The sequence below is a fragment of the Lacerta agilis genome, chromosome 4, assembly GCF_009819535.1.
Source record: "Lacerta agilis isolate rLacAgi1 chromosome 4, rLacAgi1.pri, whole genome shotgun sequence".
Taxonomy (NCBI): Eukaryota; Metazoa; Chordata; class Lepidosauria; order Squamata; family Lacertidae; genus Lacerta; species Lacerta agilis.
The window spans coordinates 27,858,568-27,886,458 of NC_046315.1; the positions used below are offsets into that span (position 1 = coordinate 27,858,568).

A 27,891-nucleotide genomic window follows, 5' to 3' on the forward strand; every position below is an offset into this window, starting at 1 on the left:
TAGCCAATGCTCTTGAAGACTGGTAGTATATCCCCCCCAATTCCCCCCCCCCCATACCATACCATACCATACCATATCCTACCCTACCCTACCATACTACACCACACCACACCACACCACACCACACCACACACACCATACAACATACCATACCATAATGTTTAAATGTGTCTTTGTCCTTGAATCTTCCCATCCCACTTGCCATCCTCTCCTGCCACACCAGTGTGGCACACCACTCCCTTTGAGAATCACTAGTTACACCAACTGGCAGAAGCCTTCAGGGATTCAGACATGGTATGTTCCCAGCCTTCCTTGGAGATCTGGGGATAGAACCTGAAACCTGTGTGCAAAGCATGCCCCTTAGTATATTGTTCATTTATTCTGTGGAGTTTCCCTCTTTTCTGGCTCATGTTTGGATATCCATGGAAGCTGTGGAGTGCGACAAATATCTGCAGATTATCTCAACAGGTTATGTGCATGCACCCATCTAGCCCCCCACACACTTAGGATTGTCCAAGAATTAAGATGGAAACAGAAATGGGAATTGCCAGTGTTTGTTTATTTGTCCCATGTCTGCAAAAGGAAATAAATCTAGCAAATACTAATCAATATTTGCTGCTGCTGCTACTGCTGTTTTTAGTCTGCAAACAGTAAATGATGAACACACACACATACACCACCAATTTAAATTGTGTTTCATTTGCATTGAAATGACTGGCCTTTGCGTTGAAATTAACGATGTGGAAATAATTACATCATTGAATTTGTAGCTTACATAAATTACATTAAATAGTGGACAGTGAGACAAATAGCACAGTACTTGGGGGCGGGGGGGACCAAACTGCTGCGGAACAGAAGCAGCGCTGATTGTGACGAAGGCTTCTTGGAATGGAAATCACTGGCTTCTTACACCCCCTCTTTAAAAGCTGTTTACATTTGCTTGCACAATGATTTGCACATGCAGCTGCCAGTTCTATAAATCCTTTGCCACTGAGTTACACTCCCTTCCCCATTTCTTCTGACAGGAACAAAGGTGACTAGCACTAAGGTGTAGGGGTTATGTATTGCACTCTTCTTACTATGATGAATGATGGATTGTGTTATCGCATCCTTGTGATTCAGGAGCAAATGGCTCACACATCACACACAAGACCACACTTTTATACTCTGCATTAATTAATCCGTGTCCTAGTTCTATACTCAGAATCACCAAAATAGATTAAAAACCTCACTTTACAGTAAACATATATTAGCAGGGTTGAAAGGATGGTTAATGGTACCAAGGATAATTATTCTGCATTAAGTGATCTAGAATATTCACCATCAGTTTGGTACTGTTCCATTTTCCATCCTGTAAAGGGTTATAGGAGTGCATCTCGGAGGTATCCCATGCCATGCTTTCTAGAGAAAATCAGTTGCTCTTTCTGTGGTGGAAAGAGGCATCACAGGATCAATTAGCAAATGTGGCTGCCATTTTTAATGATTGATTTTATTAAATCAGCTCCATTTTCTGGCACAAATTAAAATCTTGCTCCCATTTAAATCAGAAGTTTGACCAAATTGCGGTAAATCTTTGGGTCTTCTGCAGGGTTTGTTCTGCTTATTCCCTACTGTGACTAGGGCTGCAGTCTAAAATTCTCTGAATCAATTGCAAGTCCTAGTGGAATTGTACTTACTTTGGCAGTTTGTTGCCATATGCAAATTAGTTTAGAATATACACACACTCTTTATTTAGGAATATGGGAAGCAGCCTTGTACTGAGTCAGACCACTGACTGGCAGCAGCTCTTCAGGGTTTCAGGTGGGATTCTCTCCCAGCCCTACCTGGAGATGCCATGGATTAAACCTGAGACCTTCTGCATACAAAGCAGATGCTGTGCCACTGAGCTTTGGTCCTTCTCTTTCAGGCCAGACTTTTTTTTTAATGTAACAAAGTCAGCATATCGTAGAATCATAAGGTTATGTGTATCTTATTTCTGTCTGGTGAGCACTGTATCAGGTGTTGAGACTTGTCACGTTCCACTCAAGTTTTTAGCAGGATATTTCTTACATAACATTTACCACGCAAAAACAATGAATTGGAAAGTGGCGGAGGGGAGCAAGAGAGGCTGAAGTAACTGTTTCAGTAAGTGGCACTTACTTGTGTTTAATTGCTGTTGACTTCTGTCCTCCTGGCAGAAAATCTCTATCCCTCTGATTGCATTCATTTGCAAAGGGTGTTTAATAGGAAGATATGTCTTTGGCACTGATAAACATTTGGGTTAATGAAGTTAAAACATTCCTCTGCATTCAAAATGCCCCTCTGCCCAGGGGTTACAACAAGATGCCCTTTGTATTTGAGTCCTCAACCTTCCTCTAGAATAGAAAGAGTGATTTGCACTAGCAATGGGCTCTCCCCCCTCCCCATTATCAGGAGTATGACAGGGTCTGACTCCATACCCCAAATCTGCTTCTGCCATCCAGTTTATGAAATCCACTTTATCTGGGAAGACTTTTTTGGGAAGATGGATTTCCATGATGTTATGTGTCGAGATCAGTGCACGCTGACCAATGCACAGTCTTTACAGTAAGGCTCTATTCCAATATCACAACGACCGGTAGATTTTTATGTGCTGCAGCCTTCATCTGCCTTCACAGCCATTGTAACATACTGCTTGTTATCTTCCACCTGTTCTGCCATTGAGGACTTCTTGGATCATTCTTTGTCTATCTCCTCCCCTTTGACCTTACCCTTTTGGGTGACACTGCTGGGAGTACGAGACTCCTGACAGCTTTGCCCACAAGGATCACAGGAACGTGCAAATCCACTCACCACAACAAGGTGATGATCCAGAGAGTGACTTTATTTGGGATTGTAGTCTGAGCCACTGGAAAACTGGGGGCAGTGGGATCTGATTCAGGCTACTGTAGTACTTATAGGGGTATGCTGAATTTGTAGTTCAAACTGGGTCAGTGGGAAGTGGGGTGACATCATTAAATCAAGCATGTTCCAAGTTTTTTATTATTATTATTCAGTCTTCATCTTCCTACTCACGGCAAAGGTACTGTCTGATTCATTCACTATTACACATGAGTTAAAACAACATAGTGTAGCTTCATGTAGAGAAGAATGTTCCCCTTTCCAGGGTGACACAAGTGTTTTTATCAATGATATGTGGCTTGTTCACATGTTACATTTAATACAGGCATAAACTATCTCATACAAGTGTGCAAGTGTTTGTGTGAAGGAGTGTGCACATGTTGATTTCCAGAGCTCAGCTGTTGTGTACACAGGCTCTGCACTTGTTAAAGGTTACACAGGACTAACTGTATGAATGTGCAGCTTATTGAGTACAAAGATAGAGGGGTGCCTTTGTGGAATGCACTGTGTGAACACCCCTGTCGTGATGGCAAGACACCTTGCATAATGCCACCATGTGTACTATTTTATTATTTATTCAATTTATATGCCATCCTTCCTCCCAAAGGAACCTGTTCACTAACAGACCAAATCACATTGTCAAGGCCAATTAAAGCATCACTGGAGACAAATGGGAGCAAGGACAGTGAGGGCTAAGAAGGAGAGAGTTGGCACCAAGAAAATTCAGCAGCTTCCAGAGCCAAAGAAAGCCAAAGAGCATCAAAACAAAAGTTCCATGGGGGGCAGAGTGGATACAATTAGTTAAGATGGAGCAAATACACTAATTTCATAGGGAATATCAGAATTTAAGGCTCAGTCATACTCTCTGTGAGCAGGAGTGCCAATGCTATAGTCCACAAATCGCATTTGGGGTTGCAGCAAATGAATTGCATGCAGAAGACACAGACTGCTTCTATGAGCCTGGCTCCGAGACTCAGCCTGCCACTGCACCAAATTTTGATTTGCTTCCCAATATTTCTAAACCTATGAAGAGCATGAAGGGGGTGTTGTTATTGTTGTTGTTATTGTGATTATTACTGGAGGAATACAACACTGATTTATTATTAATAATATTATCTCTGGTGATTATATAGCAACAAAAAACAAATTCTAAGTACTTTTCTGCTTCCCCAGTCTGCAGGCTCATTGGGATCCTGATAGCAAATGTTCAGATCCCAGATCTTAATGACCACAGTGTATTTGTTTGATTGATACTTCTCTCTGTGTCAGCTCTCAGAGCACTATACATAGCAGTGCTAAAGCAGATTCTTCCCTTCACCCATCTGTCCCACTGCCATTTTTGTCATCCTTATTTACACTCCAGCACACACGTGCAGACCTTAAGACGATTCCAGCCTATGTAACCCCATATCGGTTTGCCCACACCCCATGGGTTATGTTTCCAAACGCCTCTTGGGGGTCCTTCCCCCCTGATCTATTATTGATTATGTTTGCGCCTTGAGCCGTTTTCCTTTATTAGGCAGTTTATCACCATGCTACCTTTTTTCAGGGAGGAGGAGAAAATTTACGCTCCTGACCATAAATCATTTACAAGGCTGCTGGGCCATTAATGTATTTTTTATGGCTCGGCAAAGAGAAAATAGGAACAGGCCCCCTGGCAGAGCCTTCCTGACCCGTTTCGATTCCCCAGCTTCTATCGCAGACCCTCCGATTCTGGGAGCGAGCAGACGCATCCTTCTGCAGAGATACTGGCAGTTTTCATCTCCCCAGAGGGTCTGCATTGCTGTGTCAGCAAAGGAGTGCATGCTGCTGCTGCCGCTGCTGCTGCCGCTGCTGCTGCTGCTGACTGCACTTGGCACCGATCCGCAACACAGTGAATCTTTGCTGACTTGGCTCTGCTGAATGAATTTAAACAGAGAAATTGGGGGTGGGGGGAGAGGTTTGAGAGTAAGTGGCATGAGCAGTAGCAGTGTTGCTGCTGCCTGCAGATCCCAAAGAGGAACTTTAATTAGGTTTCTGCCCTCTGTGCTTCTGTGTTACTGATTTTTACTTGACGCTCTGCATTCTCTCCCCTAACTGTCTTTCGGGGCTGGGCTGAGAAGGTAGTAGTGGTCATTAAGGTGAGTGAATGAAGAATGCAGTTAGGCATCTGGGGTTCAAATCTCAGCTTGGCTCACGGGGTGTCCTTTGCGTCAGGTTCCTCATCTGCAAAGTGGAGGAGATTTTGATGATGTTGTTGCAGACTCTTTGGTCGTGGATGTTACTATGCAAGAGTGATTTTGCTTCTTATTATCTGAGTTAGCCTATCTGCATGGAGTGCATCATTCATGGTCTGTGTTGGGCTAGAAAGACTATGACATGGGAGTATTAGAAAACTAGCCTGTACTGAGTCAGACCAGTTGTTGCCTTTAGCTCAGAACTGTCTACGCTGACCGGAAATAGCTCTCTGGGGTTTCAAGTAGGGTTTCTTCCCAGACTTTCCTGGAGATGACAGGATTTAATCTGGGACTTTTTGCGTGCAAAGCCGATGCTCTACCGCTGAGCTACAGACTGTTTTCTTCTTGTCATGAATTATCACAATAAGTACAATAGGTAGGGGAAAGCATCTACTGTGTATTTAGGAACTGGTTCCTCATCCTATCTGGCAGCCTTGATGCATCAAAGCATGTAGAGTCACTGAATCTTACTATTGCAGCTGTTCCAAAATTCCTCTGCAGGCAAATGAAAGTGCAGGGACCTCAAGGTCTAACTGTTTCAGAAATTAGCAGTCTCTAGACTTGGCCAGTGTCAGATGCATCAGAGAAAAAGCATTAAACCTCCCATAATGTACCTAATTGTGCAATGCTATACCAAGGAGAAGGAGATTAATGCATGCCCCAGAGATTGATGGGGATTGATTAGCTTTATGCAAGCTAATGTCATTCTAGTTGCTATTTTTAGTCCTATCGGTGTACTTTCTTATATTTATAGTCTCAGTAATAGTACAAAACAACTTGGATATCATCCTCTAAAACGCAACCACCGTTTAGGCTGGGGGAAGGGCAACAGCACATGAGACTGACAAATAAACCTAGAGCGGCCAGCAAAATCCACATTCTGCACTTTAAATAAACCAGACAAGTGTGCAGATTTACATAGCTACACACTTAATTTGCTCCCTTTGCTTTATTGCTATATTTTGTGTGGTAACATTTCCTTTTCATTTTTACATTTTTTCTTTTTAAACATGGATGGAGACAAGATTGTGGCTGTAGTAATATTTATCTTGTGCCTTTCCTTTAAAGAATTCAATGCAGCATACAGCTTTCCACCCCAACCCCCTGCCATTTTACCCTCATAGCAACCTTGTAAAGCAGGTTAGGCTCAGAGACATTGGCTGGCCCAAAGTGAGCAAGTGAGCTTCTTTGATGAATTGAGATTTAAACTTGGATCTCTTCAGTCCTTGTCCTAAATTCTAACTACTACACCATACTGGAACTAGAAGGACATTGCAGGAGGAGGCAATTTGGTTTCTATAGAAAGATGATGCCCAATCCTGTGCACAGTTTACTCAGAAGCAAGTGTACATGCAGTTGCAGTTTGGGAACCTTTGGAGAGTGCCTGTTGGGCTAAAAGTAAAAGAAAAGGATGAATTGTGAGGAATGGGTGCTTAACTCTTTTACTGCCTAGTGCTTCACGGAGTTCAAACCGTAACATGATTCTTTGATCCCACATTCTGTGTAATGAGTGGTATGAGGGCAGTTCTGCCAATTTCTGGGCCTCCTTGAAAAGTCTGTTGTAATTTACAGGTGCGGTGTGTTGCAAAGGGTTCTTGTCCCCAGTCAATACTGTTCTAGTAATTGACTAGCTCTATCCTTGTGTAGAGCTGACAGTGGAAGCCCAGAGGCACATAACAGTATCCGAACACCTTCTTGTTAGTGAGCATCATTAAATCACGAAAGAATGTCCAGTATCTTCCTTCAGTGTATTCCAGTTAAGGAAACTTCTGTTCTCAGCTCAAGGACAGGGACTCTTTCTCTTGGCATGGGCCACATTTCCCCACAAGTCTGGGTGGGCAGTGCCAGAGCTGGCAGAGGATGGAGCTGAAAGTAACTCTTTTAATAAGGCAGAATCACCAAAGCCCACTTTGTGGGCACAACTATTTTAAGCGTATTTATCTTATCGTCTTAAGCTCTGGATTCCTCCTCTTCTTTGTCAGGGGCAGCTTGGCATTGAGAGGAAGGTAGACAGGCCTCCAGTTATCTCTGGAAGCGGCCTCCAAGCAAGGATGGAGAGACTCCTTCCTGCTGTGGGAGAAGGGAGGCTGTGTTGCTTTTATCGTTGCTCACAGAGACAGCAGCTGAGTTCAGAGCAACCTGGGTCAGTGGGGCTTTGATAATCAGGCAGTTACTCTGCTTTGTTTCTGCCTGGCCCAGACGTATGCTATCAGCTGCAAGAGAGGGGTGTCAGGTGGGAGCAGTGCAGATTTGTGGGTAATGGATGTGGCTGCCAATATGTTTGTTGGTAGAGCAGTCTCCAATGCGGAGGAACCTCTCAGGCTTGAGTGGCTCTGAGCATTAATTGTCGCATATGTCTGCTTATTTAGAGCGCTACATGGCATGTAACCATGTACAATGAGTTGTAAAGATAACAACAGCCCTTGTTTTCTGCCAGCCACCCCCCCCCCGCCCCACACTTCTAAATATGCTTAGGCTTTTCCTTGCTTTATTAAATCAATATGTAAACAAAGGAGGAGATCCTTAAGATACCTGCTTTAACAACTGACACTGCAGTTTTGCATTCCGACAAAAAGCGTATTAGATCAGTGGATGGCTCTTGATGGCAGAAAAACAGCAGAGACCTAATGTATCTCTCCTTTTTCTGGGAAGTGACTCTTGCAGCACCTTGAAATACAAACCCCATGATCTCGTTTGAAAAACGCTGCAACGGTAATTTGCAACCAAAGAGAAGTCTGGGCTACATGATCCTCAGTGGCAAATTATGCTACCAGAGTCATTTGCCTGAATGAGAGGAAGCCCATTGGATCCCTTTTCTGGCTGCAAATCCACGCCCCCTCCTCACTCCAGTGATAATTCTTATTTTTTCCCCTTAGGGAAAGGGGGAAAGGATGGCAAATGTCAGGGGGTTATATCAGTCAGGCATCTTGAGAGCACCACTCAACACCGAAATGGCTTGATTGATTTTCACAACAAGCGCCAGGCTGCTCACTTAATCTCTAACAGAGTTTTGCCTCAGAGAGGTAAGTGTCCTCCAGTCCTTTCCCTCCCAAGAAAACTGGTGTAGTACTGGATTGCTGCCTTCTATTTTGGCTTCTGGCTCTGGAGCTGAACTGATTGGAAGAGGTGAAATTGACAAGGTGCCCTGTTTAAAACTCTTTTCTGTTGAGCCTGATGGAAAATGACCAGCTTTGGCCAGCTTCCACTTCCTTTCCCCCTTTGAGGATTTGTGCACAGGCTCTTTGGCTTGGATCCTGAAATAAGTTAACTTAAGAAAGTTTGTGGAAGGAAAGTTTGCAATCCTCTTCTTCCCCCTGCAGCCACCTATGAGCACCCCCACAGTCTCTGGGGAGTCAGGGGCCCCTACTAAACTTCATGGAATGTGCATTGTTGGGGCTGCTGAGGGAAGGAAGAGATGGGAAACTTTCCTTTGAGCTGTCTTAAGTTAACTTAGGCTACGGCCCATTTGGGGTGATTCCTCTTTCCTTGCAGGCAATCCCTTCACCCCATCTGGATTCTCCCTCCATAAGGTTTTAGGGAACATGAAACTCTCATTCTTTGAGCTTCCAGAAGTTAATGTATTTTAGGGCGCAAGCTATAGCCCCACTCATAGGCACATAGGAAACTACCTTATATTGAGTTGGACCATTGTTCCATCCAGCTCATCATTGTCTACCCTGACTGGTAGTGGTTGTGCATGATTTTGGACAGGAGCCTTTTTCTCATCTGTTCTTGGAGATTAAACCAGATCTGGTGTATGCAAGCCAGAGGCTCTACACAACATCCCATTGAGCAACAGGGAGAAAGTACACATGGACTGGAGGTTGTATGCAAAGAACTAGTGTAATGCAGTGATTAGAGTGTTAGACTTTAACCATGGTTTAAAAATACCTGCTCTATGATTCTGAGCAAGTCACTGTCACCTAGCACTACCAAACTCCGTGGGGGTGATATGAGACAAAAAAAAAAAAAAATTGCATGCCCTGATCAACTGCACAGACGGTTGGGATCCAAATAAAATTAAATGAAGCAATGCCACCCTGTGACTTAAAACAACTAAGGTCTGGATGTGCCCTTATTATTAGTGGTCTCTGCTACCCAGGAAGTAAAAGACAAACCCTGACCTGACAATTCCTGAGGGGTGGGTTTGTTTGTTTTTTGTCACAGAAACTGCCTTAGTTCATCCAAAAAAATTATTTTGCCTTTCTCTGTGCTTCATACCAATCAGCAGCACATGCCACAGTGTATTGTTGCTCACTCTCCAGTCTATTGTCTTCAAGGTCTGTACTGCTCATTAGCTGTCCTTTATGTGTTAGAGAAATCTTAACTGTTCAGGCTGGTGTTGCTAAGGTCTGGGAACTAAGTTTTGGAAACATTCACCAACAGGCATTCACAAGCAGATAAACCAAAAGCTTTTTTTCCTAGATGAATACTAATTTTAGACTCTGGCAAAAGTTCATTTTCCTATCCATCTGTCTTGAAATGTTTTCCATTAATTAATTATCACTTGCTGTGGTTTCCTCATAAGCTGTCTCACGGTGTGATGTCATCACCTGATCCAGTAGTGTTTGTGTTTCTCCTGCTTGCCTTGCCAGTTCATATATATAGAGGGGGGGGGGATCTGCCAGCATGAGGGAAAAAAATATCATGGCAGTGATCAACGTTGAATCAACAATAAAACTACATGCATAAAGCAAACACGGAATTCATTACAAATCAATAGATTAGCTTCATATATCAACATAGCTAGACCTACCTCAGGGAAAGCCTAGGTGAACAGATGCTGGTAGAAGAGGACTTCCCTTACCACTGCCAGTTTCCTGTTCAGCATTCCCACTCCTGAACTGAAATGTGATTTACATTTGTGCTCCCAGAGTTTAGTTTATCCAACCTAGGACCTGGCTTCTTTCCCTCCCCAAGCTGGCCATCTGCACTCTGTCAAGACAAAACGTTTAACTAGCTAAATAAATAGATGATTAAATAACCCTACAACTCTGGACTCAGCTACACTTGTCAAATTCATCGTTATAACTGTGTTATAAACATATGACAACAGATGGCCCTGTAGAGCAGTAATCCGCCGACAGTGGGATTTTCAATAAAGAGCTCTTACAACCTTTCTTTCTCTAGCGTTTCTTTTCTCTGTATAGATCCAGCCTCTGTTGGTGAGAACCACAACTACAAATTTCACTTCATAACAGAGGAACTCTGAATCGTTTCTTTTGTGCTTTAGATTTATCTGAACTTGACAGATGTGATGTAGTTGCCCTAGACTTCTGCACTGCCTAGTATTGTCCTGGTGGAGATCCCTCTGAGCCCTGGCACCTTGGGATAGAAGACTTTACACCGATAGCCAATACAGTGATTCCTCAGCTTCAAAAACTCAAAAGACAGCCATTGCCCTTTCTCTGGCCTTGGTGCTTTGGTCCTTGGTGCTTGGAAAGGGCCCCCTTTGCTCCTTCTGGAGCGGATGGCATCCTAGTAGCAGACTGACTCATTCATAGGCCAGAAGGGATTTGTGGCACAGACAACATCCTTCTTGTGCTTTGGCTGTCCTTTCTCTGTCAATGTCATTGATGCCTGGAACTGAATACCTTTGGTGGTGGACTCGACAGAGACTACACTCATGCAGTCGTGGCCATATTTCTTTGTTATTTTTATTAATCTTTTTTTTTTTTTTTGGCCTGAGCCTTTGGTGTAAGGATGAGACCTAAGTCCCAATAATTTTTGTGCCACTGAGCAAGAACTATCCTGGTCCGGTTGCCAAAACCATTTCGTGTAATAAGCAGGACATCTTTTTGGGGGAGGAAAGAAACCCTGAGAGGAGGACATTGAAGAATAGTTCACTTACCACATTTTATTCTTATGGGCTATGTGTGAGTGTGTGTGTCTTTAAAGAAGGCTCTGGGAATAGCAGGCTTCTGCTGGCTTTAAAAAATGTTTCCCAGCCAAAGCAATGATCTGCCAGACATTTCTCCTACACAAAGGAGAAACGGAATTGCAACATTTATTATTAACTTTGCTGCCTGATGCTTCAGGGCTGGAATGTAAAGCATTGCAGAGAGCCTCAAAAAAACAAAACAAACGAAAAAGGATTCCACTCTGGTCAGGCTGTTAGCAGCTTAGTCCCCTTACTCCTAACAAGATTGCTCCCCTGGTGCTAATGTAAGTGAGTAGAGTTCTTCTGAGCGTGTATGTTTCCATGACTGAACTTTGGAAGTGGAGATGCACCGGCTAATTAAGCGATTTGGTTAGGAAGGTGGCTGCTGCATGCGGGCAGTTTCACTTACCAAGATACTGACTGCCGGGCACTTCTCCTGCACAACCTCATTGCTCTGAATGGGATCCTCATTCATTTCTGTGGGTCATAGTTATGTCAGAGATGTTTCCATGAGCTGTGACCTAGTCTGCTGCTTGTGTGGGTTAACTGGATGTTACAAATGTGTTCCTGGACTCATGTGTGCAGCCAGCATTCATGTATTTACATGTACGCACTGCTGAAAGGTTTAGGATCTTTTGCTGGAGTTACATGTGTTTGTTACATAAATACTGTACATGAGTTCTGTCTGCACACATGTGAGAGCAAGTATACACTTGTAACATGGATATTGCTGGGCCTTTAAGGACAACTTCACATCATTGTTGTGTGTGTGTGTGTGTATTTTTAGAGTTGTATACGTGTTGATAAGTATTTTAAAATGTTTTCATTTTGCACTGGCCTTACTTGGTTCAGATATGCATTTTATTGTTGCTTGCCCTAGGATCGATATGATGAAAGGTTCATTTATAACTGTAAGTGAGGAAATAAATCAATAAGGTATATACACACAGGGTAAACTTGTGTGTTTATTTTGCCATTTATATCCCTTTTTTACACAGAAAAGAAAGCTGTGTAAGAAAACACTGAAGTATGAAGCTGCAGGCGGCAGTTTTTGGTATTTGGGGTCAAGGGTTGGGGTTGGCTTGTTCTAGAATCTGCAGTTTGGCTGACCAGCTCTACAGCATCCCACAGTTCTTAGTAGCCTTGTAGGATGAACCACTGTAGAGGCCTCTGGGTATCAGAATTTAGAAACTTTGGCAAAGGCTATGCCTATCCAGTGTAAATCTATCTGTCCCCAAAGCATGACCCACAGCGCCAACTGGGAGGGCCTGAACACTCTTGAACATAAATAATTACTTGGGGCCTGGCACAGAGAATATGGTTCCAATAATTCTTGCAAACATGCACAGAGGGATTAAGGGCTTTTGCAGAGTCTGAAGTCTGCACAGATTAAGTTGTATACATGTGTGAGGAAAGGCTGATCTACACTGTTCAGATTGCTGCCATTACAAAGCCTTCAAGGCATTGGAGTGTCCTGGCAATGTTATTGGAATGCACTAATACTTAGGGCTGAGGAATATGTACCTGTAAGTGCAAGGGGGTGGTTTTGGATATCTAAAACTATTCAGATTTCACCTAGAAGTCCAGATAAATAATCCAATGTGTCTCAACTCATTCTGAATGGGAAAGAAGTTTGCTCACTCCTAGTTGGCCATTTGATCACATTTATGCAAATAGCTGGTTTGTACACCTTGGCTGGAGAATCAGGAGACTTGAGGTCAAACTGGATGAGATGTTAATCAATTACAGGTGCAGGAACAGGAGCTAATCTGGATTGGGACCCTGGCATGGGAGGGCAGGGGAGGTTTAACCCTTTGACACACCCCTGCCTCATTGTCCCATTATGGATGAGGCCATTCATGTCTTCAGTTTACTTTTTAATAAGCAATTGCTAATTGCATGCTATTGATGTCTCATCTAGTTTGGGCCTCAGGTATTTAAGGTTCTTTTAGTGGGAATTCTGCTGTCAGGATTCAGAAGATACGAGCATAGGAAGTTGCCATGTATGGAGTCTGGCAGTTGATCATCTAGCTCAGCAATATTTACACTGACTGTCAGTGACTGTTCAAGGCTTCAGATGGGATACATTCTCCGTTCTACCTGGGGGTGCCTAAGACTGAACCTGTGTGCAAAGCAGATGTTCTACCACTGTGCTAAGATGATGATGATAATAATAATAATAATAATAATAATAATAATAATAATAATAATAATAATAATAATAATAATAATAATATCCCACCCATCTGTTGGGCAACTTCCAACATAATAAAAACACTTCCAATGAAATATAACAAATGAATAGAAACAGAATAAAAAATCCCACATATACACCAAGTGTTACCACACCACCACCCCCCACTTTCCCCCTTTCTTCCCCAACTTCATTCTGTATACAACACTAACAACTCACTTCTAATGTAAAAAAAGATTCTACAACCTGAAAAAAGAAAAGGCGTGTACTTTTGTAAATCAAAAATTTAATAAAAATTGTTTGTTTGAAAAAAGTAAAGCATCAAACATAATAAAAACTTCCTGATAAAGACTGCCTTCAAATGTCTTTAGAAAGTTGTGTAGTTGTTTATCTGTTTGACATCTGATGGGAAGGTGTTTCACAGGGCAGGTGCCACTACCAAAAAGGCCCTTCCCTAGGATAAATATATTTGGGGAAAAGTTAGGATTGTTGATCAATGTAGTATCAAGATTTAAGCTTTTCTTGGACTGTACTATCTCACACTGCTGGTGGGTACCGTATTGCATTATTTGCTTGCTTTTCCATGGGAAAAAGTGTTCCTTCAAGCAAAAAGAAGGAGAAGCCTATCAGGGAGAAGGTTTCGGCTTTGCCATCATATCTATCTATCCATCCATCTATCCAGTATGCATAATATTTCAAGATGGAAAAGCCCACTCACCTGTAGCTTGAAGTGTCATCAGTCATTGGATTCTGTTGAATATGTGGTTTTTAATGGTGCTAGGACTGCATGTGCATCCTGTGTGTTTCAGCAGTTTGTATTTGAACCATTTAGTGAAGATACATTAAATTAGTAATTTTGTACTATGTTTATACTTATGCTTGCCCTATTTCTGAATGCAAATAGGTTGAGAGGTGTAAATAAATGTAGTGGATTGTAAGGCTATGGGCAAGAACTGTTGTGAATTATTATAAAGCTTGTAAAGTGCTCAGCACTAGTTAAAGACTCTGGAAATAACAAATGGTGGCGGCGATGGAAGGCATAGGCAGAACAAGGCGCTTGTTGAGAGCAGTTCCTTTTTTCATTTTGCCTTTGCTTTGTACACTTCTACGGTGCTGCATGAATTTGTGCCTCAGAACCAACCTGTCCCAACAAAAGCAGATGCAAACTCAGCATACGTTCCTTCTCCATACTCCCTTGTCACCTTTCCTACGTTTACCTGTCAGAAGCAGTTCTTGTGTGCACCATCCCCATCTGTAGCCCTGCAGGTGCTATTTAGCTTAGCAGTACGAATCTTTGTCTTTTATATGCCTCCTGCATCCTGCGCACCAAGAGCCAGAGAGGTGCCACAGACTGTCCTGGATTGCTCCAGACAGTGGGAAGTCTTAGAAAGTGGGCCAAAGCAGCGGCCTCGTTGCGGGGAGGGGGGGGGGGGAAACAGGAGAGGAAGTGAGGATGTTCAGAGTCACAGCAGGGAAGATGGGAAGCTCACTCTTGCATTTGTGCACCTACTAAGTATGTATGTCATTGCAGGCAGAGGTTAAGAAATGGTCTCCTGGATAAATACAGCATGTCACCTTGGTGCCTCTTTCTTTACAGGTCTAGTGAGTCCCCTAGAAGTGTTCATGAACACAAGGAGTGTTGAAGTTGCTCGGGGCCAGACGGCGGTCCTGCCCTGTACTTTTACCACCAGTGCTGCGCTTAATAACCTTAACGTCATCTGGATGGTCACGCCACTCTCCAATGCCAACCAACCTGAACAGGTACCAAACTCTTGGTGGAAACACAGAACTAGTTGGCCAAACCCCGCCCCGCCCCCCAACAATAGGCTCATAGGATGGCTTATAAATCAATGCAAATAACAGAACACTTGCCCTTCGGTTTACAATCTAGGGCTGCGTCGGTTGTGCTGGTTTCCCCAATTCTGAAAATGTGGGAAGCAGCCAGACTATAGCCACAAATGCCCTTTTTTGGCTGTAATGTGTGAATGGACAGGCATGAATCTTAGAAGTGTGTCTGATGAAGCTCTGGAGAGTTTCTGTTGCATATGTTTCTGAGACCCACACCTTGACTATTGGTGTTTCGGATCTCTTCTCTGTGTATCTCTCCAGATGTTGTTGGACTCCAACTCCCATCAGCCACATCTAGCATGGCCAATGGTCAGAAGTAATGGGAGTTGGAATCCAGGAACTTCTGGAGACCACAGCGTTGGCTACCCATACCCTAGGGTGTAGGAGTGCAGCAGACAGAGGAACTTCTGTATGACCCACTTCTGATTTGAGCCTCGTGGTGCCAAACGGGCCACTGGGTGTTGCTAAGAAATAAGAGCATGAGCAGTGACTTATAACTCACTTGATGTAGTAGTCAGATAATCAGATATAGTACAGGAATGATTGGTGAAAGGGCCTAAATCTGGAGAAAGGCGTGCAGAGGGGTGGTGGTGGAATAATTTAGTTACTGCATTCTTTTTTGTTTAATTATGCATTTATTTGCTTTTCATTCTATTTCATGACTGATTTGAAATTTGTTTATTCATTTTCCTTATTCCTGTTTGCCTTTGATGGGATGTCAAGCTAATTTTCTACTTCCTTTAATTTTGATACTTTCCAATAACATCCTACAGTCTACTGGTGGGGGGGTGTACTTCAAATGAAAATCTAGTTTGGAACAGCCTATACAGGTCATAGAAATGTTTCGGGGTGGGGGGGGGGAGAGAGAGAGGGAACAGTTAGGCTATGCCTGTGCATCTTTTTTGATTACTTCAGACTTGTCAGATTTCAGATAGGTGGGACAAAGCCGAAGCTGATGGAAGGCACTCTGGGCCACTGAGGGCACCTGAGCCTCAAGTATCCTGGAATACCCCCAAGCTATGAACCTGCTCCTTCAGAGGAAGTGTAACCCCATCAAGAGCAGGCCCATCTGGTCCAGGGAACCACCCACTAGCAGTGCCTCAGTCTTACCTGGATTGAGTTTCAGTTTGTTGGCTCTCATCCAGTCCACTCACCCCTAGTTTGGCAGTTGCTTCAGAAGGATACCAAGGTTGATGGTATCGAAAGCTGCTGAGAGGTCGAGAAGAATTAACAGGGACACATTTCCCTTGTCTCTCTTTCGACAGAGGTCTTCATACAGGGCGACCAAAGCAATCAAGACGTATACATTTGAATTGAAATACACACACACACACACACACACACACACACACACATGTTGGTAAATACTACTGCTTTTTATTGTGCTGATTTACCAAAACGTAAAATAACACATGCAAAACAGTAAAACAGCACACCAAAATGAATCTTGATGCAAATGCATAAAAGCCGCTTTATTTTTCCCTAATGCATTCTGCACATCGTTTTTATGTGTGGGTGGGTGAATGTGAAAGAACAGACCATGTTCAATACTCAGTACAAAATTTGCAAATATAAAATAGTAACAGTGAAGGGTTCCTAATGCATCGGTTCCACTTTGGAAATGAGACCATGTATTCGAGAACTCCAAAATGCAGAGGAGGGAGATATGCAAACTCCCTCCCTGCTTATAAGCCTTTTTGTGTCCTCCTTCTAAATAGAAAGACATATAAAATTGACTAGGCCTGACTCTTCCCTTTAGGGGAACATTTCATTGTAGTTTCCCATATATCTTTTAAATCTATTGTGCAAATACTTCTCCATGGTAGCAAAAGTAAAAACAGTGCGTAGTAAGTACCCAGGAGCTCCATATGGCTTATCTTACCCTCAGAACACAATTGTTGTATTTTAATTGCACTAAAACCACAGGACACTGAAGCCTCTGTATAAATGAGTGAACAAGTCCTTGTTTAACCATTACTTTGTTAAGGAGAAGTGTCATATCTTTGTTTTTCAGGTTATTATTTACCAGGGGGGTCAGATTTTTGATGGTGCACCCCAGTTTTATGGGCGAGTGGGGTTTGCAATGACGATGCCAACCACCAGTGCCTCCATCTTCATCAACAACACCCAGCTGTCAGACACTGGGACTTACCAGTGTTTGGTCAACAATCTACCAGACCGAGGTGGCCGGAATATTGGAGTCATTGGGCTCAACGTCTTGGGTATGTGCTTTGCTCTAGTCCAGACCACTGATAACCATGAAAAGCCTAAAACAGGAGGCTGGTTTTCCTCAAAACTTGAAATAGCTAGTTTGCCACATAATGACACAGGTGGGACAAAATGTTGGGCTATGTGAGTTCAAAACTACTTTCAGATGGTGGAATATTAGACCGTCAGGGGTGTAAGCCTAAAAACGAAACAAGGGAGCTCCCCCTCTCCTTCACATACTGTAACAAGTATCAGAAAGCGCTGGATGTATTCTTGCAGAGGAGAATTTCACCTCAAGTGCCTTTTCCCATTGTAGTACATGGTGACAGGAGAAGGTGCACCCGACAGACGTTTCTATTTTGTGTCACTGTGACCTTTAGGGAAAGAAGCCTAATTAGCATGGGGACAAAGCAAACCTTGGCTCTCTAGATCTAAGCTTCTGCTCCTGCCATCACTTAACAGGGGTCTGCTGTGAGTGATGTGCACAATGATCCAAACCAGAGGGTGGTGGCAGGAGCACTGTCCAAAACAAGTGAGGTTGAATTCCAGGGAAGGCAGATCAGGGTCTGTGGAGTTAAGAGGCAGGCCGAAAATCAAGTTAGACAAGGGCCATGGTTCAAGACAGCAGTGAGGAGAAAGAGGAGAAGGAGTTGGTCAGAGACCTCACATTTCAGACAAGTGGCACAGACTGAGAATTGGGCTCTGAGCCTCAGATTTTAAAGGGCTTGGTGTGCTCAGATGGGTCCTTGGGTCTGCCGACTGGTGAGTCATCCTACATGGAACTCCTGGAGGCCAATTTACCAGGCTGTAAACCCGATGAAGTGGAGTGGGGCCTTTCATTCCATGGGCTGGATTGATTCCTGGCCAACCAAGAAGAGTCAAGTGAGTGGAGCTAAAATGGTCCCGGGGCCTTAGGGATTTTTATTTATTTATTTATTTTTGCCTCAGTCAACTTTTACTTCCTTCACATAAACAGACAATTTATTAGGGTGGGGTACTCCCTTCATTAAACGTTTGTTTCCACTTTAAAGGGGAAATTCAGTGCCATTGATAGACGAGGAAGAAAGTAATTTGACTTATGGTGTATACTTCATAAATGTAAAATAATATGAGGTGGTAGATTTTATGAGTCTTTCATATTATTATTATTTTTAAAACTTCCTTAAAGGTAAGCTAGCAGCCCTCAGACCACCACCTTGTATTACTGTATTACTTTAGGCCCAAACCTACAGAAAGGATTTCTCTTCCTAATCCTTTCAAAAACAGCATCCTGGAATCCACCAAACGTTCAGATCAGTTCTACTATTTATCAACTTTCTCCCAATATTTTGAAGTGTTTATGATATTACTGCTACTACTACTACTACTTGACATAACAGGAGGGGAGGCTCACTGACCATTTCCACAAAATTCCTTAGTGTATGCAGTTGAGCAAAACATGCCCATTCCAGTTTAAGTACCGAAAGCAGTTGTAGTACTTGCTGTGTTAAATACAAGTGGGAGAAATGAGGGAATGCATTTCTCTGGTTCACTTTTATCATGTCCCTAATATTTAATTACTTGGTGTTTCCAAAGTTATCGTATCTTATTTTCCCCAACAGTTGTGTTATCTTTTTGCAAAAGGAATAATGTGAAACCTCCCATCTTCATTCTGCTACCAGAATTGGCTCAAAGCAAAAAGTTTTAATGATATCTTTATTGTATAAGCTGGTGGGGAGCTGCAGATGTTGTTCTTCCCTGTAGAGGACACTAATCGAAAATGGCCACAATTAAGTCAGCAGTTATGACTGAGCTGGCTCACTAGCTACAAAACCTTAGCAGGTGACCTCGCCTGTTGCTTCCCCCATTAGTCTTATGCCGTCTGTATCTTTTGTTTTCTCAGCCTGTCTTTTTGTTCTCTCCCTTTTTAAAAAAAATAAAAATAAAACCTACCCATACCCCATTTTTCCAATCCTTAAGTTCATTTCTCCACATTTCTCTATCAGTTTGAACTCTCCCCCAAATAAAGTCCTCATGAAAATTACCGGTAGCTTTTGTGTGCAAATTCATCCTACCATAGACATTTTATGCACTTTTGCATAATATACACATTTCTGCAATTTCCCCTAATACAATGGATTTTTGTATGTGATTTACCCTAAAATGTGCATGTATATGCACTCTTCATTTTTGTACACATTACTCAGCTGGGGAACCACATTACAAAATTCGTACAGCTGCAAATTTTGAAGGATTTTTATTTTTTTTTGAAAATGCGAAATCTGTAAGTTCACCTTCAGTTGTGAACTGAATTGAATTTCTCTCCCACCCCTCCTCCTCCAGGGCCTAGAGTCCTTACTGATCACACTTTTCTGTTGAACACAGCTCCTGACCTAACTGTTGCTCTGCCATCTTTTCTCACTGCAGTTCCTCCATCTGCCCCAGTCTGCAGAATTCAGGGCTCCTTGAACATTGGCAGTGACATCACGCTGACGTGCAGTTCAGAAGAAGGCATCCCTCGGCCAACCTATTACTGGGAAAGACTGGACAGTGCTCCCAAGCTGCCCCCGGCAGCCACACAAGGTGATCATTGCATCCCCCCACCCCCCACCCCACAACTGCGTTTTCCAAGAGAGTTGGTCTAATTTTCCCTTCGCCTGTTCTGCTGGCACTAAGGTCACAACTTTATGTGGTCTATCCCAAACTGCTGATGGACTACCTGGGTTTCAGGACAGGAAACCCCAGATCCAAGAGGGTCACAGAGGAGAGGGGAGTGATAATGTTGCTGTGATAAGTGCAGAAACTCACTAAAAATAATGAATAGGGAGAAAATACTCTGTCCAATATAACGAAAGCAACTGAGCCTTTAGAGTGCTGGGTGCCCTCTAGTGGAAATTCTAATCATAGTATTGAAAAAGTACACATACCTTAGAGCAGGGGTGGTCAACCTTTCTGCCCAACGTGCCGTAAATTCACTCCAGAGCATAAGGCAGTGCCACTGTAGGGTACACCAGTCTGCACAACTCCCATTATTGTTGGGCAGTCTTGTCTCTAGCCTGTTGAGCCTGGGAGTGCAGTGCAGAAGAGGCAGACCTGCGTGCAGGTCTGATGCTGTGCCATAATAGTTGGCTTGCAGAACTGTGCTGCAGCTCAACCACCCTTACTTTAGAGATGCATGCTTCATGTCTATTAGGGATTTGAATTAATGAGCCAGCCAAATATTCACCTCTTGCATTCCTGCTGGCAGTTCCACTCCAGTCTGTGAGTGAAGGCCAGTTCACAGATGCTTAAAAAAAAGTGGTTTGTAAAGTGTGTGGAGTGAATATGAGCATGTGGGTGAAGCAGTCATGGGATCAGTGCACAAACAACCATGTATTGATTGTGCACTTCTGTGGTGTGCTTAAATATTATCTTATATTGAAAAACCATGTAGTAAAGCAATCGTTTAATTGGTATATTGTGGTGCCCCAATGCCACTTGCATTACTGTTTGCGAACTCATTATATCCTAGGGTTATATCCCAGGGCTGTGCTGAATGCTCACAGGTAAATAAATACTTTCGTTGCAAAAGGGGAGCATTCATGAGCCTCCAGATATATTTCTTCAAATATTTAGCTGTGCTCATGCCTGTTTTCTGCTGTTCACTGCCTTTATCAATAGGTTCTGGTGTAGATTTTATTTATTTCTGGGAATAGTTATCCCAGATGATCAGGCTTCATGTAGCTAAGGTGATAATATCAGAAGAATATGGGGTCACAAGATGTTATCACAAACCATTTCAAAGTGATGGCAGTGTGCTTCCCTTCCATCACTCAGAGTAAAAACTTTCATCCTTTTTGTGCAAACACACCCAGAAAAAATGTCAAAAGGAGTGATTTCTTAGGGGGTAAAAGTGGCCACAATCACACACACACACATCCCCTTTTAGCTGATATGTTTCATATTATTTTGTTATATTGCTTTCATGTTTTTAATTGATTTATGTAGTCTTTCACTGGTCCAGCTCACACATAACACTAAACAACCAAGGCATGGTATAATGTTATAAGGATGAGTCACAGTGAGCCTCAGGATTCCACACAACCCTCACCTCTTCTCTTCTAGTATGTTCATAAACTTCCACTTCCATTTCAGATTAGCCACAGCTCAGTTGTTTCATCAGAACCCTGAACTGCAGTTAATTTTAAGTATGGTTTGCAGAAACAAGCCAACTTCTTAAACTATGATTGGAAGCTGGTTTGTTTCTAGAAAACATATTGAAAATCAACCACAGTTTGTTTGTTTGTTTTGTTTAGATAACATGGCAAGCTGTAGCTAATCTAAAGCAGAAGCAAAAGTTTTCCAACTCCTTGTGGTCACATCAGAAGGGAGGGCTGAGTGTGCAAGCCTGAGACTCACCTGAACTATGTACTGAACTATGCTCTAGCACTACATCCAAATCAGCCTGCTGTTTTACACTTTTGTTTGGACCTCAAAATCAGATATGGCTCTTGATTAAGGATCTGAAAATGTTTTTTTCCCCTTCTGGAATGATAAAAAGCTGAGTAGTTGACAACTGCATTTGAGTTCCTTGTAAGAACAAGTGTTAGCTTGTTGATGGCCCTTGCTAGTTATCTTGCCTTATTCTCTTATCCTCAGCTTTCACATACATAAAAATAATAATCTTTAAGACAAAAATGTCCACTGTAAGCTCCTTAAACCCTAATCTTGTCTGTTTCTGATGCTTTCATCTAAAGGTTACTTTCTAATTTATCTCTTAAGAGTCTTGCATAGAATTTGCGATTTACTGGATTTGCCTTTTCAAGGCTGCATTGAAATGGCCGTCTTTCTCTCCACCCCCCACATGCCACGTTTCTAATTTAATTTATGTTTTTTCCCCCTTTCTTCCCATCTAGACCAAGTTCAGGGTACAGTCATTCTGCGCAATATTAGCACTGTGTCATCAGGACGTTACCAGTGTGTGGCTTCTAATGTCATCGGAAGCAGCACTTGTTCTCTTGAGGTTCAAGTGATTACACGTAAGTCAGTTTTAATGAAGGACTTGTCTTGCACAAGTCAGCCTCATGTCTCATTGCCTGTCAGAGGTTAAGTCACATGATGGATGCAAGCAGGGTATTCTTCTTACAGGAGCAGTACATCGCCCCTCCCCACTTCCTCCCCATAGTACCTCTGTCTTTAAGCTACTTCATGCATTACACAGACATGGAGAAAGCAAAAGAATGAATGTCTTCCTTCTGTTTTCCCAATCTCTGTGGTAATGTGAGAAATGAGCAGTCCTCAGTCTTGTTTGTAGTAGGATTTGGAAGCCTCTCCCCATGCTCACTTGCCCCATCATCAACGAGATCCTTGAACCCCATTTTTTATGTTGTTGAAGCAGGTAGGGGAAAAGCAGAAGAACATCTTCTAGTAACGCATGAAACTTCACTGCATGTGTGGAAATTTGTAGTCTGGAACAAGAGATGCTAATCCCGTAAATACTTCATTTTTTTAATTTAACAGATTTATACACCACTTCATAGCATTAAGCCATCAAAGTCATGTACAGGATAAAAACAGGATAAAACATAGTAACATTATTTCAGCAAACTCTAAAAACAATAAAACCATCTTTACAAATTCCAAAAAAACAACAAAATGATTTCTACAGACATAAAAATGTTCTATAAGTGACTGGGTTACTTATATTAAGAAAGCCTTCTTAAATATAGATGTCTTCAGTATAGTATGCACCTAAATCTTATGACAAAACTAAGGTGCTTGAGATGCAAATACTGGAAAAGGAAAGGAAATAGAATTTGCTCAGGGCAAAAGAAAATGGTTTGATCCTGCTACTTGCTGCTTCTTTTTAAAGAGCATGTTTGGGAATAAAACCTACTGCTTTGCACCAGGTATTTGGACCCATTCTAAAAATAACCGGAGCCCCACCACCACCACCCACTGTATTGAAAGTGCAGTGTTTTTTCACACTGCACTGGAAGCTCAGAGCCCCTCTATCACTGGATATAATTTCCTTCACTTAAGAGGGTGGCTGCTGGTAATTAACCATGTAGAAGATAACCTGCAGATTCCCACTACAACTGCACATGATTCCTTTCACAACTAATGGCAACTCCAGGCGGGTGTGGTTGCACATTGGATGGGGCTGCAGCACAATGGGTAGACTCCCTCCCCTGCACAATGGCCCCAGCCCAAATGGATGGAGAAGCCCCCACAGCTGCCTTCAGCAAAAGAAAACTAAATCCAATCACAGCTCTCCTTTGTAAAAGCTAGTTTGGTTCTCAGAGCTGTGGCCTCTGATATGCCTAAGGGTTGGTTCATTATTTATTTTTTTACCTATCACCATATCACAGACCTTCAGGCATGTGAAAAGTGCCCAGGCATGCTAGGCCTTCTTGGTTGTACTTGGGAGCGAACAGAGCCATTTCATGCCACCAAAACTAGAGCAGGAGGCACTCAGGAAGGTACATGTCCAAAGGCATCCAGCGTGGCAAGAATTTGGGACTATATTGGCCCACTACCACCAACATGCTGCAACAAAGATTTGAGGAGCACATGAGACAGCATCTGAAGATGTCCCTGAGCTGCACTCAGCTGCCACATTTCCTTGCTGTGAAACTCCAGAACATTCTTGGTTCTGGGAAAACGCCAACCCCTTGCTACAGCAGAGGTCTTGTTTGAATGGGTTGAAATGGGCTCCATCCTGAGAGTGCTTCTGCCCCACTTGTCTCTTGGGGTCCCACACTGGACAATAGCTTGTGACGGAGTGATAATTATAGGTGATACAAGAGATATCAAGTCGGTCTCTCCTGATGCTGAAAACCTGCTGAGACTTGGTTGAACTTGCTCCATACCTTTTCCCTGCTCTGACTTCTCGTGTATTCCATATCCCACACAGCTCACCCCCGGAGCTTTGGCCTGATTGCTGGAGCTGCAGCTGCAGGGGTCTTGGTGCTCATCATCTGCATTACCGTGGTGGCTGTGACACTCTTTTACTGGAAGAACAAACACAAGGAGGAAGAGGAGGAGGAAATTCCTAATGAGATAAGGTTTGGCCTTTGAGAAGATATTGTTCTGTCCCTTCCTTTCCCCTGTCATCTTCTTTATTTATTAAAAAAAATTAAATACCACTTATTTTTTTTTAAAAAAAATCATAGTGGTTTACAAAAAAAAAATTACATATAGCTACAGAATAAAAACCATACAAAAAGAGTTAAAATCAGAAATCCGCTAACTATTATGGAAATATGTATTTTGAATTACCTGTATAAGCCTGATGGAATGGAAAAGTTTTCAGCAGGCATTTAAAAGTTGGCACAGAAGGTGCCCACAGAATCTCTGTTGGCAGAGTGTTCCACAACACTGGGCTGATGACACAAAAGGCTCAGTTTCCTGTTGTCAAATGAGCTTGCCAACTCAGGAAATGATCAATGGTGCTCCAGCCGATGGTTTCAGTGATCAAGCTGGGATATACAGGTGCCTGAGGTACCCTAGACTTAAGTTGTTGAGGGCTTTGTAAGTTAATAGAGATCAAAGCAGTGATACCAGAGTTTTTGCCATAGTTTCTTTCCAGCTGAGCTGCAAGGAAGGTTCCTCCTACCTCTGTCAGAGTAATATTTTAGCGTACACTAATTTCCTTCATGATTCTTTCATTACTAGTAGTGGCTTGACCACCCAGAGTCCTGGTACAGGCATAAAAGCCAGCTCCACCCATAATTCTTCCTTAGGTGTTGCCAAGAGTTGACACGTGAACAAATACACCATTCCTGGTAATATAATAATTGATCAGTAGTGGGAGTCAAAGGCAAGTGCTTATGGGGTTCTCCACTTACACCCCATTGACAAGGGGAAATGAGACCAAAAAGATTCCCAGAAATGCATGACCAGCATTGCTCAATTCTATTGTCGTTTGTCATTCGTCATTGTACTCTGTTAGACCTCAAGCCCAACAGCCTGATGCTGAGATAGAGGCACAGAAAATTGGATTGTCAACAGGAGATGTCAAAGTTGGGCCCATCATTGGGCCAACAGGGCATCATGGTGTGGGTTATTTGCTTTTCTCCTTGTGCTGCGCCAGTGTTTTTGTTCCTGCCAGGGATGGGGGTGTTTAGAATGGAGGACAACTACGATGCTAACAGTGACCTCCTGTTTCCCTAGGGAGGATGATCTGCCACCCAAATGCTCTTCATCCACAAAAGCATTCCATGGCGATGCTTCATCCTCGGAGAACGACACTCTCACATCATCCAACACCTACAACAGCCGGTACTGGAATGACCCCAAAGCAAACCATGCCACAGACTCCTTTGCTCGCCTCAACAACGATGCGCGCCAGCCCTTCTCCCGCTCTGGAAGCACCAGCGCCCGCCCTGTCTATGCCAATGGAGGCCACCCAGCCCCCCCTCCACCCAAGACATTGGTGGTGACAACCAATACAGCCCCCTCCCCACAGGAGATGGCCAGAAGCAATGGCTCAGTGAGCCGCAAGCCAAGACCGCAGCACACACGGTCCTACGCCGTGAGCCAGGCAACGCTGGAAAGGATAGGTGCGGTGCCGGTCATGGTGCCGGCGCAGAGCCGAGCCGGCTCTTTGGTGTAGGAAGTGGGCATGGTTCTGAGGAAAACAAGGACCTGTTGCACTGAGTGGGGGTGAAGACCTGGCCAAAACAAGAGACCCTCCTCTTCCTCCCTGAAATGCGTTGAAGGGGAACATCAAGCCTCTCCTCTGTGTCTTTCCCCCACCCCAGTCACTCCCACTGGTGTGTGATGGTCCCCTCCCCTTGCTTCCCACCACCCTTTTTATGATCTCAGGGGTCCTCAGCTGTGGCTGGATGTGCCAAGGCCAAAGGGAGGGGCACACAAGGCGTCACAGGGGGACGATGCCACACTTGGTTTACTAAGATCTACCTAATGAGGCCCCCTCAAGGATGGCCAGTGAGGTGGGGTTCAGAGGGCCCCATAGTCAGCAGAAGGGCCATTAGCAGGGAGGACTACTCAACAGCCTTATGGATGGCATATTGGCTGCTTGGCTCAAAACAGATGACGAAGCTGGGGGGTGGGGCATGGAAAGATGCTGGTCAAGCCAAGCTGGTCTCAGAGGGACAGAGAGAGAGAGAATCACAAGACAAGGGAGGAGGGGCAGATTGGGAATTGGTTTGAGGGTTATATTTTATTCTTTAGTTTGTTCTTGCCACCCCCTCCTGCTTTCTCCTTTCCCCAGACTGGATGTTCTCTTCCCCATCCATCCGGCCCCAACCTTGCACTAGTTTTTTTGGATGCTTCCAGCAACCCCTTCTTACCTCCATGGAAACCGTTGTGAGTCAGTCCGGCATTGTTCCCCAACAAGCTGCTTGGCGCCAGAATGTGCTGCTGCTGCTGCTGCTGTTTCGCTGTTGTTGAGAGGAGGGATTTGTGGGGGGAGGCAGTAACGGTGCTGGTTGGAATGCTGAAGCCTCCGTTACTTATTGAGGGCTGTGCTGTGTTTTACAGGCGTGTGGCTGGCATTTTGCAAAGAGCTGAGCTTCAGCGCCTTTGGCGTTTGCATGGCAGGGTCCGTCTCCTCCTCACTCACCCCATAGGGCTGTTTGGGTCTGGCTTGCATGGCCAGTTGAACATTCACACATTTGAGGCTTCACATTTAACCTTCCTTTTCTTGGATCTTTGGGGCTTATTATAGTAAAGGGAGCAGGGAAAGAGAGAGAGGGAGGGAGGGAGGGAGGGAAAGCAGGGAGCAGCAGAAAGGAAGGCTCGTGGCAGTGCTACCCCCCTTTTCCCTCCTTGCGGTGTGACTGACTCTTACGTGGCGCCTCACCGTGGCAGGCTGGCATAAGGCCCTGTTGGTTCCTTGCCCCTGCCTGTCTGCCCGACTTGACAGGTTTCACTCTTGCAATTTTCAGTAGCCTTAATTAAAACTGAGGATTTAGAAAAGAAAAATAATAATAATAAGCAAACAAGGGTCTTTTCATGCTGTGGAGGAGACTTAGAGCTGGGGGGGGGGCATTTCCTAATACCTCGAGGAGGCAGAGCCAAGGGACATGTCACTTGAGTCCCGCTGTCCACACCTGCCTCATTTGTATTGCTGACACACTGATCTCCTTAACGGGAAAATGCTCCCCTTGGAAGCTCTTCTTACCAGGCTTTCCTTCTCTGCACTGACAAACGAGAGAGAGAAGGAGAGAGACATCTTTCTGATCTCACCCCAGCACTATAATAGGGGGTGGCTTGTTTCACAGGCTCCCTCCCACCTTCCAACATGCACTGGAAATGGGGTTTGCTAGTGGTCGGCCTCTTGCTACTCTTCCGCTTCCACTTGGCTCACCCAGACTTCATACTTTTCTTCCAAATGGGCGCAGAGGCATCCTCTAGGAGAGCTCCCTGCCCAGACCATATTTCCTTCTCTACCCACACACTATCCTTGCAGAGAGAGTCCTTCAGGTTGCACTGGGTTTGAAGCATAGCTGAGATTCTGTGCCTTCTTTGCTTTAAAAAAGAAAAACAAACAAACAAACCATGCTCTCCTCCTCCGCTCCTCTAAGCCCCTCTCCCCCATAACACATACGCAACTTGCTTCATTGACTTCCGAGCACACCAGGCAGACAGATGGGCTGCTGAATTTATACACATTTCCCAGGGAGCAGTCTCTCTCCTCATGTGCTCACTGCCGGTTTCTCCTTTCCAGACTTGGAGGTTGTGGGTGGGGGTTTTGGGGG

The 27,891-nt window shown here is 43.8% G+C and overlaps 1 protein-coding gene across 1 annotated transcript in view; it reads left to right on the forward strand.

The window, feature by feature from the left end:
• Positions 1-26,875, forward strand: part of IGSF11 (immunoglobulin superfamily member 11) — a 172,764-nt gene extending 145,889 nt beyond the window's left edge. Inside the window, exons 2-7 of the mRNA XM_033146532.1 lie at positions 14,748-14,911; positions 17,013-17,220; positions 19,613-19,768; positions 22,081-22,203; positions 24,081-24,231; positions 25,340-26,875. Coding sequence (XP_033002423.1) covers positions 14,748-14,911; positions 17,013-17,220; positions 19,613-19,768; positions 22,081-22,203; positions 24,081-24,231; positions 25,340-25,781 — 1,244 coding nt within the window. The 3' untranslated portion in view covers positions 25,782-26,875. The remainder of the gene's footprint in view (positions 1-14,747; positions 14,912-17,012; positions 17,221-19,612; positions 19,769-22,080; positions 22,204-24,080; positions 24,232-25,339) is intronic.
• Positions 26,876-27,891: the final 1,016 nt, after the last annotated feature.